The following is a 22,723-nucleotide window of genomic DNA, read 5'->3' on the forward strand; positions in this document are numbered from 1 at the left end:
TTCCTCAGATGGCTCCAAATGAAGTCAACAGTTTATAGCATGGTGGTAATCAGACCCCTACAGGACAGTTTAAAAAAAAAATCTTTGGCCATTGCATGGATCTGAAGAATCATATAGAAAATTGGTTATTTGGAATTTAATTGCAAACTTTTTTCTCTTTTCATCTTTTCCCAGATGAGTTTAGAGGTTAAGATGCTTTTCCCAAGCAGAAATTGAGATGGGACACATCCACTCCTGTTCCTTTAGACAGCTGTAGTCCAGAGAGTTAAGCTGCTTAACTCCTTATCTTGGTAGAAGCTGACAACAGCATGCCCCTGCTTTGTGCTTGTCAGAACAAGGAAGAAAATCTTCCTTTTATGCCCTGCCATCAGTAATCCTTGAATTGAAATAGCTTTGCTTTGTTCTCAAGAAGGTAAGGGTGTGGAAAAATGCATGGTGAAGATGACCTGAGTGCCTAGGGTTTGGAATCTTTGAAAACATTCTATTGCTAGTGTTTTCTCTGTCTATCTTAGGTATGCTTGTTCTGCCTTCAGAATAAGCTTCCTAAAATTTAAGTACACTCATATTATTCTCCTCCCTAAAAGACCTCCAGTGGTCGCCCGTATGAAATCCAAATTCCTTAGCATGCCAAAGGGGACACACACACACAGGCACGCATGCACGCGGGCACGCACGCACGCACATGCCCGGAAAATTTTCCACTTTACTTTCACCACAAATTCTATCTATACTTCATTCTAAATTACTAAATTACTTAAATTTTACTGATTATTCCATGTAGTATCTTATCTCTGCAAGTCTTCATGCTCTGTTCCTTCTACCTACTGCCCTGTCCCTTCTCCTTCTCTTGGAAATCTCCTGTTTATCTTTTCAAAGCCTCCCTGTTAAGCACTCACAGAACACACAAGCAGCACCGGTCAGCAGTCCCTCTGCACCACCTATGTGCCTGTTCTACTTCATTTATCCCACCTGATTGGAACTATTGGTTTATAAGTGAGTCTTCCTGTCCTCACCCAGAAGGCCTGCATTTTACCTATGTGTATATTCAGGCAATTGGCTTAGTACTAGTTAGGGATGAATGAATGGGTAGATGAATGGATAAAATGAATTTTTTTTTCCGGTCAGGGGCTTGAACTCTGGGCCTAGGTGCTGTCCCTGAGCTCTTCAGCTCAAAGTGAGCACTGTACCACTTAAGCCACAGCGCCACTTCCGGTTTTCTAATAGTTTATTGGAGATAAGAGCCTCACAGACTTTTCTTGCCTGGGATGGCTTTGAACCACAATCCTCAGATCTCAGCCTCCTGAGTAGCTAGGATTACAGGCTTCCAGTTTAAAATGAATGTTCTTAAAGTGCTCTTCTGAGGAGGTCTCCTTTGAAGCTGATCCCCTTGATTAAAGTCTGACCTAAAACATTTAAATCAGGCCTGGATTTCTTGATTAGGAAGATATAGAAAACAGGAAAGAAACCTTAACCCCCGCCTGCGGTAGATATTCTCAAAGCCCAGATCCTGTCCGCTTCTAAGCAGCCCACCCCAGCACATTATACTACCATACACTTAAAAGTCATCGTTTACTCTACATTACTCATTCCTGATCTAAAATTTAAATGTCAAAATTGTTTTCTTTCTTTTCTATTAATATGGAATGGGGCTTTATGACTCAGTATCTCTGAAGCACAGAAAAGCTTCAAAAGTGAGATTAATATGCATGTGCATTTTCCAGAGGAGTTAGTCCATAGTGTTCATCAATTGTACATTAACCTATTTGTGCAATTGTTAAAATAACTAAGGACACTAGGGACATAACAATGAAAAACCCCAGTCTCATAAACCCACATGGTAATGGACAGAGAACCAAAAAGCCAAGTAAAATGTGAAGAATAGGTGATGGCAACCAGGATAAAATAAGAGTGCTATAATCCCAGCACTCAGGAAGTTGAGATAAAATAATCTAAATTCAAGGTTAACCTGGACTAGATAATGCTACCCCATCCCCAAACCAAAGGAGAGGAGGTAGGAGAAAGTTGTGCGATTTTAGATAGGGTATGCAGGGGAGGTGACATGAGGAAATGGCTGGAGGAAGGACATAAGGAGTGAGCCACATAGACATACGGATAAGTGCAGAACAGGTTGAGGAGGTACTAAGTGCTTCTGTGTGTATTTTGGTAGTAGAGGCAATAGGACTTGATAGTGGATTTGATGTTGGAGTTTCAGGGAAAAGAAGCCAGGAGCAATAGCTCATGCCTATAATCCTAAAATTCTAACTACTTGGGAGGGTTTACATTGGGAGGATCATGGTTTTGAGACCACCCCAGGCAAAAAGTTGATGAGAACCCCATCTCAACCAATAAAAAGCTGGGCTTGGTAGTACACATCTATCAATAGCTATGCAGAAAGCATAAATAAAGGATTGTAATCAAGGCCAGAGAGAGAGAGAATCTATTTTAAAAATAATGGAAAGCAAAAAGTTCTGGGGATGTGACTCAAGTAGTAGAGTGCTATCCTGGCAAGCACCATGCCTAGGAGGATACACCCTACAAGGGTCGGGAGTAGAATGAAATTCAGAGTGGATGCCAGATTATGCCAAGACCAAGCTCCAGACTCCTAACCTCTCATCTTACCCTGCTTTAGGACAGTCCCCCAGAAGTCTTTATAGAAGGAATTTTCCAGCCAAGCTATAAAAGTGGAAAGCTACACACATTAGAAAACTTACTAGAATCCATCGATCCAACCTTGGAGAGTTGGGGAACATATTTGATTGCTGCCTGCCAGCATTTACAGAAGAAGAACTACTATCACATTCTGTACGAACTACAGCAGTTTATGAAGGTAATAGTTGCCCTGTCCTCCCTTCTACCCTTGTGACTAATGTCCTGCCATTCAGGGCAAGGTATATAAGATGAGAGAACAAAACTATCATTTGATCTCTTGGCTTTGTTATTTGGCCCTACAGCAAATCCTTCTTGCTCTCTACTATTGTTCAGTATTAGGATTCCAACTTCAATTTAGAGTTGGACTTAAATCTTGTCCGTAATGGCATTCTGCAGAATTCAAAGTATGTAAAGGCTAAAAAAGATACAAGATTCATAAGGAATGGCAGAATAGTTAAGTGTCTTTAGAGAAAAGGGCATGCGGGAGAAGGAACAGATTTCTCTTAACCTGTCTTAGCCTTGCTGGTAATAAATCATGGAGAAATTAAATTATTCAGGCTAAGAACAAAGCCATGGTGAATGATAAAATGAAAAATATCTTCCTTTAAATCACTTTGGTGGTGGAATAATTCCAGTCCAGGACCTCAGCCACTCAGTTTATTTTAGGATCTCGTGGGCCTTAGAATTACTGAGAAACTAGCAATTCAACTGGCAATGGATGTGGATAGTCATCCTTAGCAAGGAAGCAGAAATAAACAGCAGGGGGGCTGGGAATGTGGCTTAGTGGTAGAGTCTAGCCTAGCATGTGTGAGCCTTGGGTTCGATTCCTCAGTACCAAATAAACAGAAAAAGCCATAAGTAGCTCTGTGGCTCAAGTGGTAGAGTTCCAGCAAAAGAAGCTCAGCGATAGTGTCCAGGCCCTGAGTTCAAGTCCCAGAACTGGCCAAAAAAAAACAAAACAAAACAGGAGATAAAGGTGAGGATACCAAAGACAAAAGAACAAGATGTGCTTCCTCAGTGGGAAGTAGATCCAAATTCTCATCAAACCACACCCTCATCGCTTTTGATCTGGACATTATTTTGCTCTTCTAGGACCAAGTTCGGGCTGCCATGACCTGTATTCGGTTCTTCAGTCATAAAGCAAAATCTTACACAGAACTGGGAGAGAAGCTCTCATGGCTCCTTAAGGCCAAGGACCACCTGAAGATCTACCTCCAAGAAACATCTCGCAGCTCTGGAAAAAAGAAAACCGCCTTCTTCCGGAAAAAGATGACTGCAGCTGATGTATCCAGGTAGCTTGAGGCTCAGAACCTAATCAGTGCAGGGCAAAAAGGTGGGACTTGTCCAGCTATTCTTGCCCTTCCTTGAATGCTTGAAAAATAAGTAAAAAGCATTCTCACAGGTCGTGGGTGGCTCACACCTGTAATCCAAACTACTCAGGAGGTCAAGATCTGAGGCTCCCGGCTCAAAGCCAGCCTAGGCAGGAAAGTCTGTGAGACTCCTATCTCTAATTAACAAACAAACAAAAAACATGCCAGAAGTGGAGCTGTGGCTCAAGTGGTAGAGCACTAGACTTCAGCACAAAAGCTCAGTAACAGTACCCAGGCCCAGAGTTCAAGCTCTGGGACAGGCCCCCAAAAAAAGGCCTTATCCCTGGAAGACAGAGTCTAGATAAGTACAGAAAGTTATTTAGAGGAGCTTATAGAGCAAGAGGGGATAAGGAGGATTAGAATCACATGCTACAAATAAACCAAATTCTTCACTCCTTACAGTGGATCACAAAAAGGTCCTGCATGATATAGTCCCTACTGTTGTCTCCATCTGTCTCTCCTCCTGTCTTCTTCCTTGCTAAGCATCAGTCTTAGATGCTTTCCTCAAAGCACCAAGTCCTTTCTTCCTTTAGGCTTAAAATCCAGTTAAGCTTGCTTGATACTTCCACTTAGAATGCAACATCTAAAGAAAATGACATATCTTTCCCATCTGTTGCTTTCATTGGCTTAATCACTGGATGTTCTCCGGTGTTGCTCTTCCTTTCTCCTCTCATTTATAAATTCAAGGGCATGACCCATGCCTCCTTTGACTTCTGGTGTTGCCCTTGAAACAGGTGCTCAGTAAATACTTTCTGATCCTATGCCTGGCCCTTGTTCAATTCCATTGTACACCTGAACTGCTGTACATCTGTACAGGGTACTAGATTAACCCAGTTTTGTTTGGTCATACCTGCTCAGAGGATATTTTAGATCTCTTTTTCCCTTCACATGGTTTCATTTGTTTTTTCTGTCACCCTCATCTTACAAGTGCTCAGTCACCCAGCCCCACGCAGCTCGCTCCTCTAGAAGCCTCTTAGGAGGCTAGACTCTTCACGTCCTGTCCCCCTAGGCACATGAATACACTTCAGCTGCAGATGGAAGTGACCAGATTCTTACATCGGTGTGAAAGTGCTGGGACCTCTCAAATCACCACTCTGCCTCTGCCAACACTGTTTGGAAATAACCACATGAAAATGGAAGTTGCCTGCAAGGTATAGTGTTTCACAGACCGATTGCGTCTTTCAGGACTTATCATAGTTTTAATCATCTGGGCCTCAAGTGTATTGTTTGATGGCTGCCCTCCCACTGGAACAGGAGCCACAGGTGGCTGGGAACTAAGTCTGTTTCCTCACTCTGTGTCCTGAATGTCTGGCACTTAGCGCTAGCCTTGGGCTGAAAAGCTGAGGGACAGCGCCCAGGCCCAGAGTTCAGGCCCCAGGACCGGAACCAAAAAAAAAAAAATTAGTGGTTCTCATTCTTGATTAAGGAGCATTTCTAGGAATTAGTATTTCTTACAAGATGTGTTTCTGTCCTTTCAGATCATGCTAGGAGGGAAAAATGTAGAAGATGGTTTTGGAATAGCATTCCGTGTTCTGCAGGTATGACTTGGATTATTCAAGATTATGCGGAGGGCAATCAGCACATTGCTCACATTTCTGTGAGAGATCATTCTTTTAAAATGTTTATCTAGCCGGGCACTGGTGGCTCCCGCCTGTAATCCTAGCTACTCAGGAGGCTGAGATCTGAGGATCACAGTTCAAAGCCAGCCTGGGCAGAAAAGTCTGTGAGACTCTTATCTCCAATTAACCACTAGAAAACCCAAAGTGGTGCTGTGGCTCAATCGGTAGAGCACACACCTTTAGCTGAAGAGCACAGGGACAGTGCCCAGGCCCAGAGTTCAAGCCCCACGACCGGCAAAAAATAAATAAAAATAAATAAATAAATAAAAATGTTTATCTAAAGGAAGGCAGATTTTTATGTACTATAAGGACAAAATCAGGGAGGTGGCAATTATTGAACTGGGTCAAATGCAAGACTCTAGATCACTTTGCCAAAAAGCCAATAACCAATCAAAAGCTATCAAGTAAGTCCCTGAAACCTTAGTGTAAAACATGTTGTTCCTATAGCTTTTCCTGAAGAATCTCCGCCAGTATTCACAGGGGAGTGTGGCTGGAGAGAGCACCTGGGAGAAGATCCCCCAGGCCTGTGGCCTAATGGTTCATCTAGACCAACTTTAAGGCATTTATCTGGCAGTTTTCAGCAAATCAGCCTTTTTCTGAACACTAAGGCAGCTCTTAGCCCAATGCCAGGTATCCAGGATGACAAATTCCTTATGCCATTTTCCAGAGAAAGGTAACTCAGGAGACAAAACAAAATGATCTTGGAAATTAGATCAGAATATTTTCAGAAAGTGCCACTTCATTATTTTATTTTTGCCAGTACTGGCCTTGAACTCAGAGCTTTTTCACTCAACACTGGCACTCTACTACTTGAGTCACACTTCTGCTTCCAGCTTATCGGTGATGAAATGGAGATAAGAGTCTCAAGGATTTTCCTGATTTTTCTTGTTGGCTTTGAACCATGACCCTCAGATCTCAGCCTCTGAGTAGCAGGAATTACATGTGTCCCTCTGTCCAGTATTTTTACAATAAAAAATTAAAATAAGGAAGTGGCGCTGTAGCTCAAGTGGTAGAGCGCTCGCCTTGAGCTGAAGAGCTGAGGGACAGCGCCCAGGCCCAGAGTTCAAGCCCCGCAACCGACAAAAAAAAAAAAAAAATTTAGAAAAAAAAACAAAACCCTGATTTAGAAATAAAAAAAAAAGAATTACAGGTGTAAGTCTTGTAATTACCAGTGCTCAGCAAGATGTACCATTTCAGATATTAAAATCATAATTTTTATGGATTTATGCAAAATATCTGCCTGACTCCAAAGTGGAGCTTGCTGTTTGTTTTTGGTTTGTTTATATTTGTATTTATACTTCCTATTGAGACTACAGACCACATGGCTTATCTACATTAAGCATGCCTCCTCCCTTCCTGCAGTGTCCCCTGCCATCCTAAGGCCATCATCCCTTATTCCTTTCCAGGACTTCCAGCTGGATGCTGCTGCCACCTACTGTAGAGCTGCCCGGCAGCTGGTGGAAAAGGAGAAATACAGCGAGATCCGACAACTGCTCAAATGTGTCAGTGAGTCAGGCATGGCAGCCAAAAGCGATGGGGACACCATCCTTCTCAACTGCGTGGAAGCCTTCAAGAGAATCCCACCGCAGGTGCACTCACTCCCTGCCTCTCTGATCCTCCATCTACTTCAATCTTACCATCTTACTTTCTCTGTTCCCCATAATGTGTCTGAAATGCCACAAGATCCTTTTATCTTTCTGACCTTTGCAATAATGGTCTTCCCTGCTAAGAAAATTCATGACCTCTGTACCCAGAAGGTGTACCTCTATCTAGTATCGTGTGCCCCTGAAAAGTTCTGTGGACTGACAGAGTTGAGCTGCTCTCTGTGATTCTACAGGAGATCAGGAAAGGCCAGCTGATGGTCTTTGAGGTGTGCTGCCTGCAAATGGCAGGCAAATGGCTTCTTTGTGAGCTAAACCACCACATCTATCTGTGAAGGCCAAGGACAGGCTTCTCAAGAGATGTTCCTTCTCCTGAAATTGCCACCTTTGTTGTTAGCACTAGATTTCCTTTATTGCTATTCTAACAGGAGTTGAGTTTTTAAAAGAAGAGTCAGGCAGGCACCCCGCCCCCCACCTGGAGTCTCAGTGATTAAGCTGAGACTGGATTGGGCCCTGGCTCCCAGCTACAAAGCCTTCTCCTGCTCATACTGCTTTGTCTCTGTTCTACACAGGAGTTGGAGGGCCTGATCCAGGCAATACACAACGATGACAATAAGGTAAGGCAATGCTAATGAGCAGCCGTGGTTACTTTTCTTGCTCCCAGCCACAGTTCTGTGCAGTCTTCTATCCCAGCTTATGTGTTATCCAGAGGTAGAACTGGGACTTGGATAGGGCTTTGGTAAGGAGGGAATAAATAGGTCCCCAAGACTGCTCTTAAATTTCCATTTATACTGAGGTCCTCCTCAGAGAGCCCTACAACGTGCCTCCTTTAAGTTGACTGACTAAATAAAGTGAGCAATTATTACTTTATCCTGGAAAGCAGTGGGGACAGTAAGAAAAGGCCCCACACAACCCTTTAGCCAACAATGTCCTTTTTTTTTCTTTCTTTTTTTTATTCATCAGGATAGGCTCTACCCTAGTGCTAGTGAACTCTTACCTTCCCTGTTTGGGAAATGGATGAACATTGCTTCTCATATCCTCATTGAGGATTGCCAGCCATGTTGAACTATTCCCACCTGCCCCTATTGTGGCTAACTATGATCTTCCTGCCATCTGCAAGAAGGCCCCAAGCCAAGCCAGACTGAGCTGCCCTGCCATCTGCAGAGGAATGTTCTGGCAACTAAGTCCCTTATGATGAAACCTTATGTTAGGCAAACAGTGTCTTCTAAAGTAACAGAGCTGTTCTCCAGGGCTTATTGCTAATCGCCACACAGAAGGTACAGGCCATTTTTTAGTCTAGATGTTAAGAAGTTCATGTTCTAAATATTTCTTCATTATTTCTACAACCTCCTAATGAGATCCTTGGAAAGAAGAAAATTCCAATATTCTGAACTATGGAGAAGTACTTTTCTAGAATCAGATGGAGAACACAACAGCCAGGAAAAATACCTAGATTCCCTGAGTCCCACACTAGGGTTCTTTCCTAAGCCTTCGCTGGCTGAGCTCCCCTGCAACGGGACAGTGGCTTTGTCCCTGTGAAAGACATACTCTACAGTCTAGACAATTATTACTACTTTTCAAGTATGTTTTTTTCTCAGCGACTGTATGAACTGACATGATTTCAAGCCACAAAATCTTGCCAAAATCCTATTCCAAACTCTGGCAAAATGCCCTTCTTCTCTAAATAGGAATTTTGCCTTCCAACTTGTGATATTTCATAGGCTTAATTAGAGCTGGAGGCCTAAGTAAGATCTCACGGCCCCTCTCCACACTCCCCTCCCCCCACCCGGGCCCAGTAGGACAGCACATTCATACCCCAAACAGTATGACCTGATTCAGTGAGCCAAGGACAGGACAGAGAGCTTTTAGTAATAGAAAATGATATGAAACTGAGCTGAGGAAAGAAAGATGTTAGTGACAAAGACAAAAGACACGTGCGACTAATAGGAGGGACTGTTGAGCAGAAGGACAGCCTCCAATGAGTTTCATGGGGCTCATGGAGACCTTACTGCTCTCCCACCTAGACTGCAAGCTAGCCAGGGAGGTGCTCATAAGACCCTGGTCAGAGACAGAAGGAATTTTTACCCCCTTTCCAAGCTGGGAATGCCTGGGACAGAGAGCCACAGTTAAAAAATAAGTAAAAAGCCGGGAGCCAGTGGCTTATGCCTATAATCCTAGCTACTCAGGAGGCTGAGATCTGAGGATCACAGTTCAAAGCCAGCCTGGGCAGTGTGAGACTCTTATCTCCAATTAGCCACCAGAAAACCAGAAGTGGCACTGTGGCTCAAGTGTAGAGCTCTTTCCTTGAGTTGAAGAGCTCAGGGACAGCACTCAGGCCCAGAGTTCAAGTCCCACAACCGACCAAAGAAAGTGTTCAGCCCATTTCTGACTGAGGCTAGACCTTTTTTGGGAAGGAGCAGGGACGGAGGAGGAGTTGTTTTGGTTTTTTGAAACAGGATCTCATGTAGCATGGGCTTGCCTCAAATTCATGATCTTCCTGCCTCAGCTTCCTGAGTACTGTAATTATATTTTTATACTACCACATATAGCTGAAGTTAGACCTTAATTAAATCTTTTCTAGTTGTGTATATCCATTTTTTTCTGTCCAAATTTCCTGTTTAAAGATTTTTTTTCATTCATCCAGTTAAAATCAAAAATAGAAAGCTGGGCACCAGAGTGGCAATGGCTCACACCTATAATCCTAGCGACTCAAGAGGCTAAGATCTGAGGATCTCTGTTTGAACCCAGCCCAGGCAGGAAAGTCCGTGAGACTCCAATAAACTACTCAGAAAAAGCTAAGTGGTGCTGTGGCTCAAGTGGTAGAGCTACCAAAGAAGATTATAGTCCAGTCAAGGAGCCAGACACCAATCAATCACCAAATTATTATAAAATCACAAGCAGTGGGCACCTTTGTTTTTAACCTCAGCCTTAGCTATAGTAACTTTTTATACTGTAATCAACACCATGAAATAATGTCCAGGACACTTAAAGAATTGCTTATAAGGGCTGGGAAGGTGGCTCAGTGGTAGAGCGCTTGCCTTGCCTGCATGAGGCTCTGGGTTCGATTCCTCAGCACCACATAAGCAGAAGAAAAAAAAAGCCGGAAGTGGCACTGTGGCTCAAGTGGTAGAGCGCTAGCCTTTAGCTGAAGAGCTGAGGGACAGTGCCCAGGCCAGAGTTCAGGCCCCACGACCAGACCAAAAAAAAAAAAAAAAAAAGAATTGCTTATAATACAGTAAAGGCAGTATCCCAACACTGATTGGTCAAAAGTGCTGTCTGCTTACATCGTCTGATTCAGCTCTGCATATTTGTCCGTGACTCATCTGTGACTGATTCTTTTTCATTGTCTCTCAAATACCAGGTTCAGGCTTACCTTACTTGTTGCAAACTGCGTTCTGCATACCTGATTGCCGTGAAGCAAGAACACTCCCGGGCCACCACCCTTGTCCAGCAGGTGCAACAGGCTGCCAAGAGCAGCGGGGATGCAGTAGTACAAGACATCTGTGCCCAGTGGCTTCTGACAAGCCTCTCCCGTGGTACCCATGGCTCAGGCTCCAGGAAGTGATCCTGAGTAGCAGGGCCAAGAAAACATAGCCTGAGAACTGTGGCAACAGGAGCAGTGCCCTACAACCTCTCTTCTCCTGTGGAAAAGGACTTCTCTGGCTCTGCCCCAGATGGAAAAGAGCTGGAATGGCCCCTTCTTTCCTACTTAGGCAAGAATAGGACCTTTCACACAAGTGCCATGTTTCTGTAGACTTGGGAATCTGTGTTTGTCTGAAGATAGCCAGTTCTTTCTACCTCAGAGTGAGTGAGTGAGTGTGTGTGTGTATGTATGTGTGTGTGTGCGCGTGTGTGCGTGCGCCCATATGTGTGCATGTTCCTATGCACTCATGTTTATGCCCAAACATTTTCTGAACAAATGAGACTCTTCTCCTTTGAAAAGAGGCACTTTACTTTAGACTTCTGCCAGTCTGAAAACCTTCCCTGCGTTTTGGTTCTTAACCCGGGTTCTCCTGTTTGTACACAGTCCCTCTCCATGCAACATTGGTAGCTCTTCTTAACTAGCTGGGTTTAACAGAAAGCTATAGAGCAACACCAAAAGGATAGCTACTCCCTTCCCATAATTCATAGATGACTCTTCAACCTGTGGAATGAAATGGTTTTTCAGGTGACTCCAATGACGCGAGTCTGGAAGGTAGCCTGAAGATGGGGCTTTTCCGACACCAGCACCAGAAAGCTCTGGCTGCGGTAGACGTGATCAAATCTGGGAGGACATCACATGAGCAGAGCATGTCCTGTTGCATTCATTCTGAGGGGAAGAACAAACAGGCCTGTCCAAGTAAGGACACAAGGCAGTTGTTTACAAGCACAAGGTTGGCTCTTGTAAATATCCCTACTGCAAAGTTGATGGGTACAGGAACATGGCTTTCTCTTTAGAGCCTGGAGAGATAAATAGTAGTTGAAATCCTGTGACTGAATGGCTAGCTTTTGGGAATCTGAGTTCCCATCCTGTTTGTGCCTCTTGAATTGGTTAAGAAACCACTCCTCTTCTCTTCAGTCTCTTTGAGACCACAGGGTGAATATGCGAACACCTGAGTCTATCTTAGCAGAGGGAACTAGGGGTTCATTTCAGAGTTGGGCCTGGGGCCAAGAGTCTGGATAGGAACCAGAGGAGGGTACAATGAACAGATCATGTCCAGTTGGTGGAAAACTAGGTAAAGCACTTCTTGAATGTGGGTTGGCTTTCTTCCCATGTGACATGTTAGTGTTTGAGAAAGGGCCTGTCAAACTCTTGATTTGGATTTGCAAATGAGGGGTCTAAAGGAGAGCTCTGAAACCCTGAGTCTTCCACCAGCTAGAGCTCAGTTATCTTACCTGTGATGCTGAGACAAACAGGAGCTGAAAGCTGTAGATAAATATCTGGTGCTTAGAAACCCTGTGGATTTCTATCTGAACCAAAAATTTCAATAGCAAAATAAAAAAACAATATCTATGAACATCTGTTGGATTCAATTTTGATCTTGTTAGAGAAGAGGAAGGGAAATAAGGAAAATACTAAAATCCCTTAGGAGTAAAATTTAACGAGTGGTTTTTCCTTCCTGTGTCATAGAATGCATCTGACACCCAGGCAATATCTTTACCTGGCCTCTGCTTGCCCTTCTGAGATTTGCCCTATTTTGCACTGAGCATAAGCACTTTATACATATGGGCTGCATATCATGAAGTCCCTAGTTTGAGATTCTAAGACCAGATTTTCCTTTTCCACTAACTATTGAACTCTACAATAGGCAACCATTGACCAGACTGACATAAGATGAGGCTAAATGCCTTTAAATGTCACATCGCTGCTTCTGTCAAAGCAAGTTACACAAAAACAATTGTACATGTTGAGGTATTGAATGATCTGCTACTAGCAAACCACAATAAAGTGTTATCTGGCTAGTTCCTTGGCTTCCTGACTTCTTTTTGCTGTTTTGGCCATACCTATTACTTTTTCTTTGTGTTTTCTTGTTGAGAAGAAAACATAAGTGGGAAAGATCAAGTGGCCTTCAACTCTTCCACTTTCTCTATACAATTTTCATAATGACTAATTCTGTGGTTAGGATTTATCTCATTTGTAAGTGTTGATATTGAAGTTTAATTATGAGCATATATACTAACTTCATTTTCCAGTCTATAGATGACTTGTAGGGACTCAAGATGAAAAGGACATTGCAAGTAGTGGAAAGGAACAGAGTGTCTGAGGCTTTTCGCTCATTGTGATAGCAGTTGAGCTGCTTGACAAATTCATTACTGTAAAATGTTTTTGAAACTCCTAATTATTTCTTCCTGTTGATGGTTAGAAATGTGAATATTGACTGTCAGGTCAACTTGTCCATAACATTTGTGAATACTGTCTATAAGAAAATTTGGGAGTGGGCTGGGAAGATGGCTCAGTGGTAGAGCGCTTGCCTTGCATGCATGAGGCCCTGGGTTCAATTCCTCAGCACCACATAAGCAAAAAGGAAAAAAAAAGCTGGAAGTGGCGCTGTGGCTCAAGTGGTAGAGCGCTAGTCTTGAGCTGAAGAGCTGAGGGACAGCGCCCAGGCCCAGAGTTCAAGCCCCATGACCGGACCAAAAAAGAAAAAAGAAAATTCGGGAGTTGTTTGACTCATTAGCTCTGGCCTGGTTACATGTCAGACTGAAGGACAAATTTGGCTACTGTGCCGAAAAAAGATGCATCAGTTCTTTATATCTCTATCAGTTAAGTATGAAAAAAAAGCTGACTCATGCCAGTGGTTCATACCTGTAATCCTACCTATACAGGAGGCTGAGGTCTGAGGATTGCAGTTTGAAGCGAGCCCAGCCAGGAAAGTCTATGAGATTCATCTCCAATTAACCATCAAAAGGCTGAAACTTGCTGTGGCCTCCATCAGTCGTGTTTTCCTTGAGCAATGTTAGCTAAGGAACAACACCCAGGCCCTGAGTTCAAGGCCTAGGAGAAGCACACAAAGAAGAATGTGACTGATGCCTGTAATCCACCTATTCAGGAAGCTGAGATCTAGAAGATGGAGATTTGAAGCCAGCCAGAAAAGGCTGTGAGCAAAAAGCTGGGTTGGAGATTGACTCAAATGGTAGAGTTCCAGCCATAGCAAGAAAACCAAGCAAGAACATGAGGTACTGAGTTCTAAAAAAAAATAAAAGTCTCATCTGCTGAGGGACACCCATGGTAAAGCACCTGCTTAGCAAGTAAAATAATTTTTACTTTGCCAGGTGCTTATGGCTCACACCTGTAATCCTAGCTATTCAGGAGACTGAGATCTGAGGATCATGGTTCAAAGCCTGCCAGGGCAGAATAGTCCATGAGACTCTCATCTCCAATAAACCACCAGAAAACCAAAAGTGGTGCTGTGGCTCAAATTGGTAGAGTGCTAGCTTGAACTAAAGAAGCTCAGAGACAGTGCCCAAGCCCTGAGTTCAAGTCCTACAACCAACAAAAACAAAAGTGATTTCAAACCCCAGTACCACCAAGGAAATAAGAGAAAAGTCCCTCTCATCCCTTTCTGTCTAGCACAGTTACTTCCAGTGTATGGTTCCAGGCTGTTTTATGCATAAACATAATGAATTTACTATTATGTGGTATAATGTGATAGTAACCAATCTTTATTGTAAACACTTTAAGCTGTTGCTGCCCTTTGCCACACTCATACTGCAGTGAATTACCCGGAATCACGGAGTCGCAGGATATGTGTGTTTAGTAAGTAATCCAAGTCACCTCGCAGACAGTTTACAGCCACTGATTCTCCCACCAGCAGTTTGCCGAGTGCGGCTTCACCACACCTGGCTCTGCTAGCAAACATTAGAGATCCTTCCTGTATGTGTGGTCCCCAGCATCACCAAAAGAAAAGAAGTCAATAAATCTATATTTTTTACTTTAAACCAAATAATGCTTTGTTGTTCTTTTGGGTTTTGTGGGGTTTTTTGATGCTAGTCCTGGAGCTTGAACTCAGGGCCTGGGCACTGTTCCTGAGTTTTTTTTGCTCAAGGCTAGTGCTCTACCACTTGAGCCACAGTTCTACTTCTAGCTTTTTTGTGGCTAAAGGAGAAAAGAGTCTCACAGAGTTTCTTCCCTGGGCTGCCTTCAAACCATGATCCTCAGATCTCTGCCTCCTAAGTAGCTAGATATGAGGCACCAGTGACCAGCTCAAGTCGTGAATTTTTGAAACAAGTTTTTGAGAAAAGCAGAACCCAAATTGAAAAAATTGTTTGCTGAGGGGAAAACTGGAAGAGAGCCAGGGGGAGGGGGAGAAATGTATTCTGACTTATGTAACTGTAATCCCTCTGTATATCACCTTTATAATAACAGTTTAAAATTAAAAAAACTTTGCCTATTGCCCTCTTTGCATAGGTTTGCAGTATGATACTTGAGCTACTGGCTATAGTCAGTGCCTTTATCTCCTTTCCCCAGAAACCTGATCTCATCCCACTTCTCACTTAAAAAAAAAAAAAGGTATCACAACAAACACAAGAAACAGTGATGATGAAAATAGGCCTGAAAGCCATCTGGTGTGGACTTGGCACATGGATATGTTACAGCACAGAAAACTGGAATCCTTAATAGGATAAGATAGATGTGCACTGTGTCAAGGAACCTGAGCAGGGCTCAGTTACCAGATGTCTTTGGCTGGGGTAAAATGAGGTAGATCAAAAGCTATTAGACTTCACAGCCAGTCAACCAAATATTAATGTCAGAGTAACCCTAGGGAAGATGGCTTTTTCTTGGTCTGCATCCTCATTCACACTGAAAATATCAGTGAAACTGCCAGTTTTATGAAAGATTTATTTAGCATCTGGTCACTGGATGGCTTCTTTCCTCCTCCCTGTATCTTCATATTGTTTCTGCTTGGATCCCTGCCTTCTGCCAGCCCACTGATACCAAGTGGTATGAGCTGCCAGGAGATAGTCAAAAAAGGAAGGGCCAGGCACTGGTGGCTCACGCCTGTAATCCTAGCTACTCACGAGGCTGAGATCTGAGGATCGCAGTTCAAAGCCAGCCTGGGCAGGAAAGTCCTTGAGACTCTTACCTCCAATTAACTACCAGAAAACCAGAAGTGGCGCTGTGTTCCAAGTGGTAAAGTGCTCACCTTGAGCTGAAGAGCCCAGGGACAGTACCCAGGCCCAGAGTTCAAGCCCTACAATCGACCAAAAAAAAAAAAAAAAAAAAAGAGTCCTCAAATTGGTGGATCTCCATTTACTTCCCAACAAAGATGTGGCATCAAAGATTTCAGTGCCATTTTCCTCCTCACTTCCTTGGAGGCTTTTACATGCATACTTTATAAAAATGTGTATGTTGGTTTTTGTGCAGGTACTGGGGCTTGAACATAAGACCTGTATTCAAGCTGTCCCTTAGCTTTGTTCTCTCAAGACTGGCACTCTACAAGTTGAGCCACAACTCCTTTTGATGGTTATTTGGAGATAAGAGTGTCACACTTTGCTGGCTTTAAACCTCAGTCCTCAGATCTCAGCCTGCTACTGAGTAGCTAGGATTGCAAGCGTGAGCCACTAGTGCTCAACTTTTCCTTGTTATTTTGTCCTTGCAAATGAGACTTTCCACCTCCTTGTTTCCTTTTAGCTTCCTGTCTCCCATTTCATTGTTCTGAGATGTTTGGTTTGTTAGCTTAGCCTTCTACAAGTTGTAGAAGGCCTTATTTCCCTGACTGCCTGATGATTTCCCACTTTTATCTTCTCGTCTCCTACTCTACCCAGTGGACTATCATTTTTTTTTGCGGGGGGGGGGGGGGTCCGGTCGTGGGGCCTGAACTCTGGGCCTGAACACTGTCCCTCAGCTCTTCAGCTCAAGGCTAGCGCTCTACCACTTGAGCCACAGCGCCACTTCCAGCTTTTTTTTTCTTTTTGCTTATGTGGTGCTGAGGAATCGAACCCAGGGCCTCAGGTATGCAAGGCAAGCGCTCTACCACTGAGCCAACTTCCCAGCCGGACTACCATTTTTAAAACTCATCCTTCAAGCCAATATTGATTATCACCTATATCATTTGCTTCTCAGGCTGTATTCCTTCTTCAACCTTCTTCACCATTCTAATCATTCCCTCTGGACATCCTTACATTACTCTCCAGGTCCATAGATTCAGCAGTCATCTTCACTGTCTTGAGTTCTCAACCAAATTTATTCCTCTTAACTCTCCCACATTCATTCGGCCTGCTGGAATCCACATGGGCAACCTGAACCTAAAAATATTAGCACATCCAAAATGGAATAAATAATTTCCTCCACAGTCTTCATCTTCCTCCGTCAGTGAATATTAGCATTAATATTACTGTTGTATATGATACCCAGGTTAGAAATATCTGTGCTATGTCTTCTCCTCCCCTCATTCAATAAATATTTAAGCATGTGTCCAGTGGAAAGCCAATTCCTGTGACCCTACTTTCCCAATCAGAAGAACTGTGCCTTTTGCTTCATTGTTTTAGTTCAAGTCTTTGTCATTTCTTCCCCTTTACATTCTTCCTCAAGTTACAATTCCTACTAACCCCGTGTCAACAAACAGTTAATTCTAGAAGAATAAAAAGACTTCTAGAGTAAAAGGAATTCTAGAAGAATAAAAGGACTTCATCATCTAGACGTATTGAAAATCTTTCTAAATAGATACAACTCAGAATCCTTGAAAGACTTAATTTTTTATTCTAAAATATACATCATGTAACTCTACCATTTATATGTTTACACTTCCGTGGCATTAAATACATTTTTTTTTGGTCGGTCGTGGGGCTTGAACTCTGGGCCTGGTCGCTGTCCCTCAGCTCTTCAGCTCAAGGCTAAGGCTCTACCACTTGAGTCACAGTGCCACTTCCGGTTTTCTGAGTGGCTTATTGGAGATAAGTGTCTCATGGACTTTTCCCTCCCAGGCTGGCTTTGAACCGTGATCCCCAGATTTCAGCCTCCTGAGTAGCTAGGATTACAGGCATGATCCACCGGTGCCCGGCCTAAATACGTTCATATTTTTAAGCAATCTTCACAACTACGTTTCCAGAAATCTTGCATCATCTCAAACTGAAACTCTACCCACTAAACACCAACTCCCCATTTTTCATTTCACCCCCTGGTAAACCCTACCTTGTTAATGTGTCTACTCTACGCATCTCATATAAGTAGAGTCATGCAGTGTCCTTTTGTGTCTGATTTATTTTGCTTAGCATAATCAAAAAAAGTAACCAAATTTATTGCTTATGAAGTTATGCAAATTTATTACCTCTGCCCTAGTGCTCAGAATGCAGTGTTCTTTGATTCTGGAAATCATTCCAGGACCTCAGAAGGCTGTATTTCTCTTTTCCCATATGCTTTTCATGTTACCTAAGGAGACCTTCAGTGTTGCCAGTATGGCTCAAACAGTAAAAGTGAGCAAGTTAGTAAGTTCAACACCCTGAGTTCAAACCCCACCACCACCAAAAAAAGAATATTTGTATTATCTTTAAATAGTTGTACAAAGGAGTTGCAGCTCTACAAAGCAGTTCATGGATACAGTATCACCTCTTGATCAGAGTCACTTCTCAATATTCTCACCCAGACTCCTTCCCTGACTTTTCTTAATTGTTAGGTCACATCTGGAATTTTTTTTCCCTTTAAGAAAGTAGTTTATGTTGAAAGATTAAAAATTAGAGTTACATTTTACAATTGTTAATTGCTGATTTTGCTTTTGTAAACTTGCTCCCACTAGCACTAACCCCCCCTCCCTTCTGGAAATAAGGAATTGAGTAAAAAAAAAAAAGTCTTGGAGCCCAGATGCCACCCCAGGACAAGGTTTGTGGTCATAGATAAAGAACAAACAAGTAAATTCCCCAAGTGGCCAAATGGGACCCAAGATAAGGACCACCTGGCATGTCCAGCAAACTAGGCCAAATGTTAATCAATCACAAGCCTGTTACTATGTGAACTCCCCTAACCCTTACCTCCCAGAGTGACTACCTCCTTTAAATCACCCCCGCCAATCGTTTTTACAAAGAGTGTTATAAACTTCCCTGCGTAGTAAAAATGATTGCTGGAGTACATAGTGACTTTTAAACGGGCCAATCCCGGGGACACCTGGTGTTATATGCTAATTTTATGGTTTTTGCCTTTAAGAATGCCTGTAACCGCTACTGGGGCTCTCTCCCATGCGGAGGCAGAGAGACCGTTTGCGCAAATGCTGAATAAACTCCTCTTGCTTATTGCATCTCCCGGCCTGGAGTCTGAGTTTCTGGGGCGCCCTCCCGTTACGAAAGTATCCTAGGGGGCTAGGGTCTTTCAATGTATGCAATGCATCTTGAGCTGTGCCATCCCTCCAACATCTTCATACTCCTTCTTGTACTTTTCTCAACTCTGGAATATACAGGGCATTTTTGCCTGCATTCTACTCCTTTCCCCCACTTCAGCATTATCTACCACAGCCAAAATATTAAGTCAGCCCCGATGACCCTCATGGACGAATGGATCAAGAAAATGTGATATCTGTACACAATGGAATTCTCATCCATCTAAAAGACTATTGTGTCATTTGTAAGGAAATGAAAAAAATATATTAAATGGAATAAGCCAGACCCAGAGAAACACAAGTTGCAGTTTCCTTCATGTGTGGGAGCTAGCATGTGCCTATTAATCTACAAGTAAACCCACTGAGTGGTATGCAAGCTGTTATAAATGGATTAACTGAAGTTAATAGACTCACTCTATGGAGATCTCAAATAGTATAATTCTTTAGAAAGACTAAGTCAAAGCCCAACAAAATAAGTACCAGGAAATGGGTACTAGCACCAGTGGGCCGGAAGGGCCAGGGGAGATAGGTAGAAGAAATTCTCCTTCTAGGGGCTTAAAGATATTTTTCCATATTTTCTTCTAATCCTTATTTCTAAACAAAAACTTCATGTTTTCATTTGAATAGCTACTTTGTCTGACACCATGTACTGAGTAATCCTTGTTGGTTTTGTGCTTGAAAAGCTAATTCTACACAGATCAAATTCTTACCTGATTCTTTCCCCTTTAGCACAGCTTAATGCTTCACAATAAGCATTTGATCCAAGCTGAACCTGGGGTTTTTTAATTTGGAAATTAAGAAGTAGCTGCAGTACCTCTTCAGTGCTAGAGACCAAGAGTTATAAAACTTGAGAGTCTTCAACAGTCAAGGTAAAAACACAGTCATTTACTACTTGGATCCTAATTTCTGAGATTTATCCCTGCTCTTCCCTTCCCCATTTATCACTTTCAAATTTTCCTTGAGTGTTTGAGCTAGATATTTCATGGTTTTTGGCCTGCCTTTGCTCAAAGTGAGTGTCTATTTTGTAACAAAGGGAATCCAATAATACACAAAGTAGGTCCTCCAGGAAAAAGTAACATTGCATGTCTAGCAATACTGTTTGCTAAATTGAGTTGGATGTGGGCTAGATTGCAACTAAGGGAAGCTGTACTAGTCCCTTTGATTTTTTTTCCTCTCTTGATTTATTTTAAAGAAATATATAACAGTCTCTCAGGCAAGCAAAATTGGAAAAGAATTTTTACCTCAGGGCGGGGGTAGAGAGGAGACAAGAATGGTGAGAAAGAAATGGAACTGGCCCAGGATGAGCAATAGACAATAATTTTGGTGTTGGGTAAGCTGGAGATAGGCAAGATGTAGCTTGAACTGGAGGCTCAGGGAAATATGCCACTTCCTACACCATTGGAAGCAGCTGAGGACTCTTAAAAGAGCACAAGCTCTCTCGGCTAGGTGCTATGGTTCATACCTGGGATCATAGATACTCAGGCTGAGATATGAGGATTGCAGTTCAAATTCAGCCCAGGCAAGAAAGTCTATGAGACTCTTACATCTGATTCACCAGCAAAAAGCCAGAAGTAGAGCTGTGGCTCAAGTGATAGAACACCAGCCTTGAGTGAGAACACTAAAAGATAGCAGCCAGGCCCTGAGTTCAAGCCCTAACACTGGCACCAAAAGAAAGAAAGAAAGAAAAGAAAAGCTATCTGTTTACCTGGTTCCACTTTACCACTTACCACGTATGAGAACGTTGGGAAGCTTCTCTGAGCCTCAGTGTCCCCACTTGTAAAATAGAGATAACTATAGTAACTACCCCAAAAGCTCTTGTGAGAATATCTAATTCATGTAAATGCTTTACTTAAGCTATTGTTCTCACCCCTGGGTGAAAGGAAGGGGAGGGGCCCTGGATTATGTGTGGGTAGTGATTGGCTTATCCCATCTGAGGGCATACCACAGTGGTGGAGCCAAGGGAACCCAGCATACCATTCCAACTAATGTCATAAGGAGACTGTGGCTCTTCTGAAAGAAAAGCCTCCTCCTCTCTTTTTTAGGGCCATTTTCCTTCCCTGATTTGAACAAACCAAGAATAAAAAGATATTGGTGAAGCTGGGCACTGGTGGCTCATACCTATAATCCTAGCTACTCAGGAGGCCGAGATCTGAAGGTCATGGTTTGAAGCCAGCCTGAGCAGGAAAGTCCATGAGACGCTTATCTCTAATAAATTTCTGAAAAAACAAAAATGGAGCTGTGGCTCAAGTAGTAGAGGGCTACTCTTGAGCTCAGGGTTAGCACCCAGGCCCTCAGTTCAAGGCTCAGGACCAGTATAAAAAAAAAAAAGAAAAGAAAAGAAAAGGAAACATTGGTTGGCTGGGCACAGGTGGCTCACACTTGGCTACTCAGGAAGAGATCTGAGGATCGTGGTTTGAATCCAGCCCAGCCAAGAAAGTCTGTGAGACTCTTATCTCCAATAAACTACTCAGAAAAAGCTGGAAGTAGTGCTGTGATTCAAGTGGCAGAGCACTCGCCTTGAGCATAAAGATTAGCCCAGGGACAGTGCCCCAGGCCCTGAGTTCGAGCCCCTAGACTGGGAAAAAAATAAATGACAAAAAAAACATTGGCAAGACAAACAGGAAAAGAGAACATAACAACTCTAAGTACGAAGTGATAGGATTATTAATGTTGTATTAATGAATAGTAATAGTGATGAAATTTGATTTTTGAGGTTTTTAGTAAGACAAACTGAAGTCGTTATGACTGCCTAATGCTTTAAAATATTACTGTCTGCCTTGCAGGGCATATTGCCCAGAGGAATGGCATTCCTACTGTGGTATGGGACAACATCCCAGGAGCAAACCCAGGATCATTCCTGCAGTGAAACACAAAGCTTGTGGAAGGACAGCAAGGAAACCAGACCAGGTTGCTACACAATAAAAGGGAAAGACAGAACTTGGTTTCATAAATAAAATATCCCTTTCCCATCCCCTACCCAAAGCTATCATGCTCCAAATGGGCGAAAGAAGATTGATATGCTGACAATACTGAAGCTGGCTGAAAAGTGGCTGGAGTTCATGATCTTATTTGCTCTACTTTTGTCTATTTCAAAACAGGGCTAGGGCCCTTTAGTGGTAGAGCAATTGCTAGCATTTGTGAGGCTCTATTCCCCAGAACAAAAAGGGAAAAACATTTTAAAGGGCTTCCTTCCTTCCTTCCTTCCTTCCTTCCTTCCTTCCTTCCTTCCTCTTTCTTGTTTTTCCTGGTCCCAGGCTTGAACTCAGGACCTAGGCATTGTCTCTGAGCTTCTTTTTGCTCAAGACAAGTACTCTACCACTTGAGCCACAGCTCCACTTCCGACTTTTTTGGTAAATTATTGGAGTTAAGTATCTCATGGACTGCCTGGGCTGGCTTCGAACTGTGATCCTCAGATCTCAGCCTCCTGAGTAGCTCAGGTTATAAGTGTTAGCCACCAGTGCCTGGCTTAAAAGGCTTTTTTTTTTTTTTTTGGCTTTCTTTTAAGGGAGCAGGAAAAATATGGGAAATGGGAAAAACATGTTCCTGATCTATATGTATGAAAATGTCATGATGAAACCCATTAACAAAAAAGCCCTGGTCGATGGGTAGGTGAATGGGTAGGGCAATCCTACTCACTAAAGTGGTAGGCTGGCTTCCTCTCTCTGCTACATTTTTTTTTTGGGTGGGGGGGGTCCAGT

The 22,723-nt window shown here is 42.9% G+C and overlaps 1 protein-coding gene across 2 annotated transcripts in view; it reads left to right on the forward strand.

Annotated features, from left to right (window-relative positions):
- The window catches only part of LOC138809387 (zinc finger FYVE domain-containing protein 26-like), a 72,177-nt gene extending 59,493 nt beyond the window's left edge, over positions 1 to 12,684 (forward strand). Inside the window, exons 36-42 of one of the 2 annotated variants that reach the window (XM_069995901.1) lie at positions 2,630 to 2,827; positions 3,742 to 3,941; positions 5,029 to 5,170; positions 5,498 to 5,557; positions 7,045 to 7,227; positions 7,812 to 7,856; positions 10,601 to 12,684. In XM_069995901.1, the coding sequence (XP_069852002.1) occupies positions 2,630 to 2,827; positions 3,742 to 3,941; positions 5,029 to 5,170; positions 5,498 to 5,557; positions 7,045 to 7,227; positions 7,812 to 7,856; positions 10,601 to 10,804 (1,032 nt within the window). In that variant the 3' untranslated portion in view covers positions 10,805 to 12,684. The remainder of the gene's footprint in view (positions 1 to 2,629; positions 2,828 to 3,741; positions 3,942 to 5,028; positions 5,171 to 5,497; positions 5,558 to 7,044; positions 7,228 to 7,811; positions 7,857 to 10,600) is intronic. The other variant, XM_069995903.1, reaches the window with a different exon arrangement.
- Positions 12,685 to 22,723: the final 10,039 nt, after the last annotated feature.

The sequence above is a fragment of the Dipodomys merriami genome, unplaced genomic scaffold, assembly GCF_024711535.1.
Source record: "Dipodomys merriami isolate MVZ:Mamm:240054 unplaced genomic scaffold, mDipMer1.0.p SCAF_497, whole genome shotgun sequence".
In the NCBI taxonomy this organism is placed as follows: Eukaryota; Metazoa; Chordata; class Mammalia; order Rodentia; family Heteromyidae; genus Dipodomys; species Dipodomys merriami.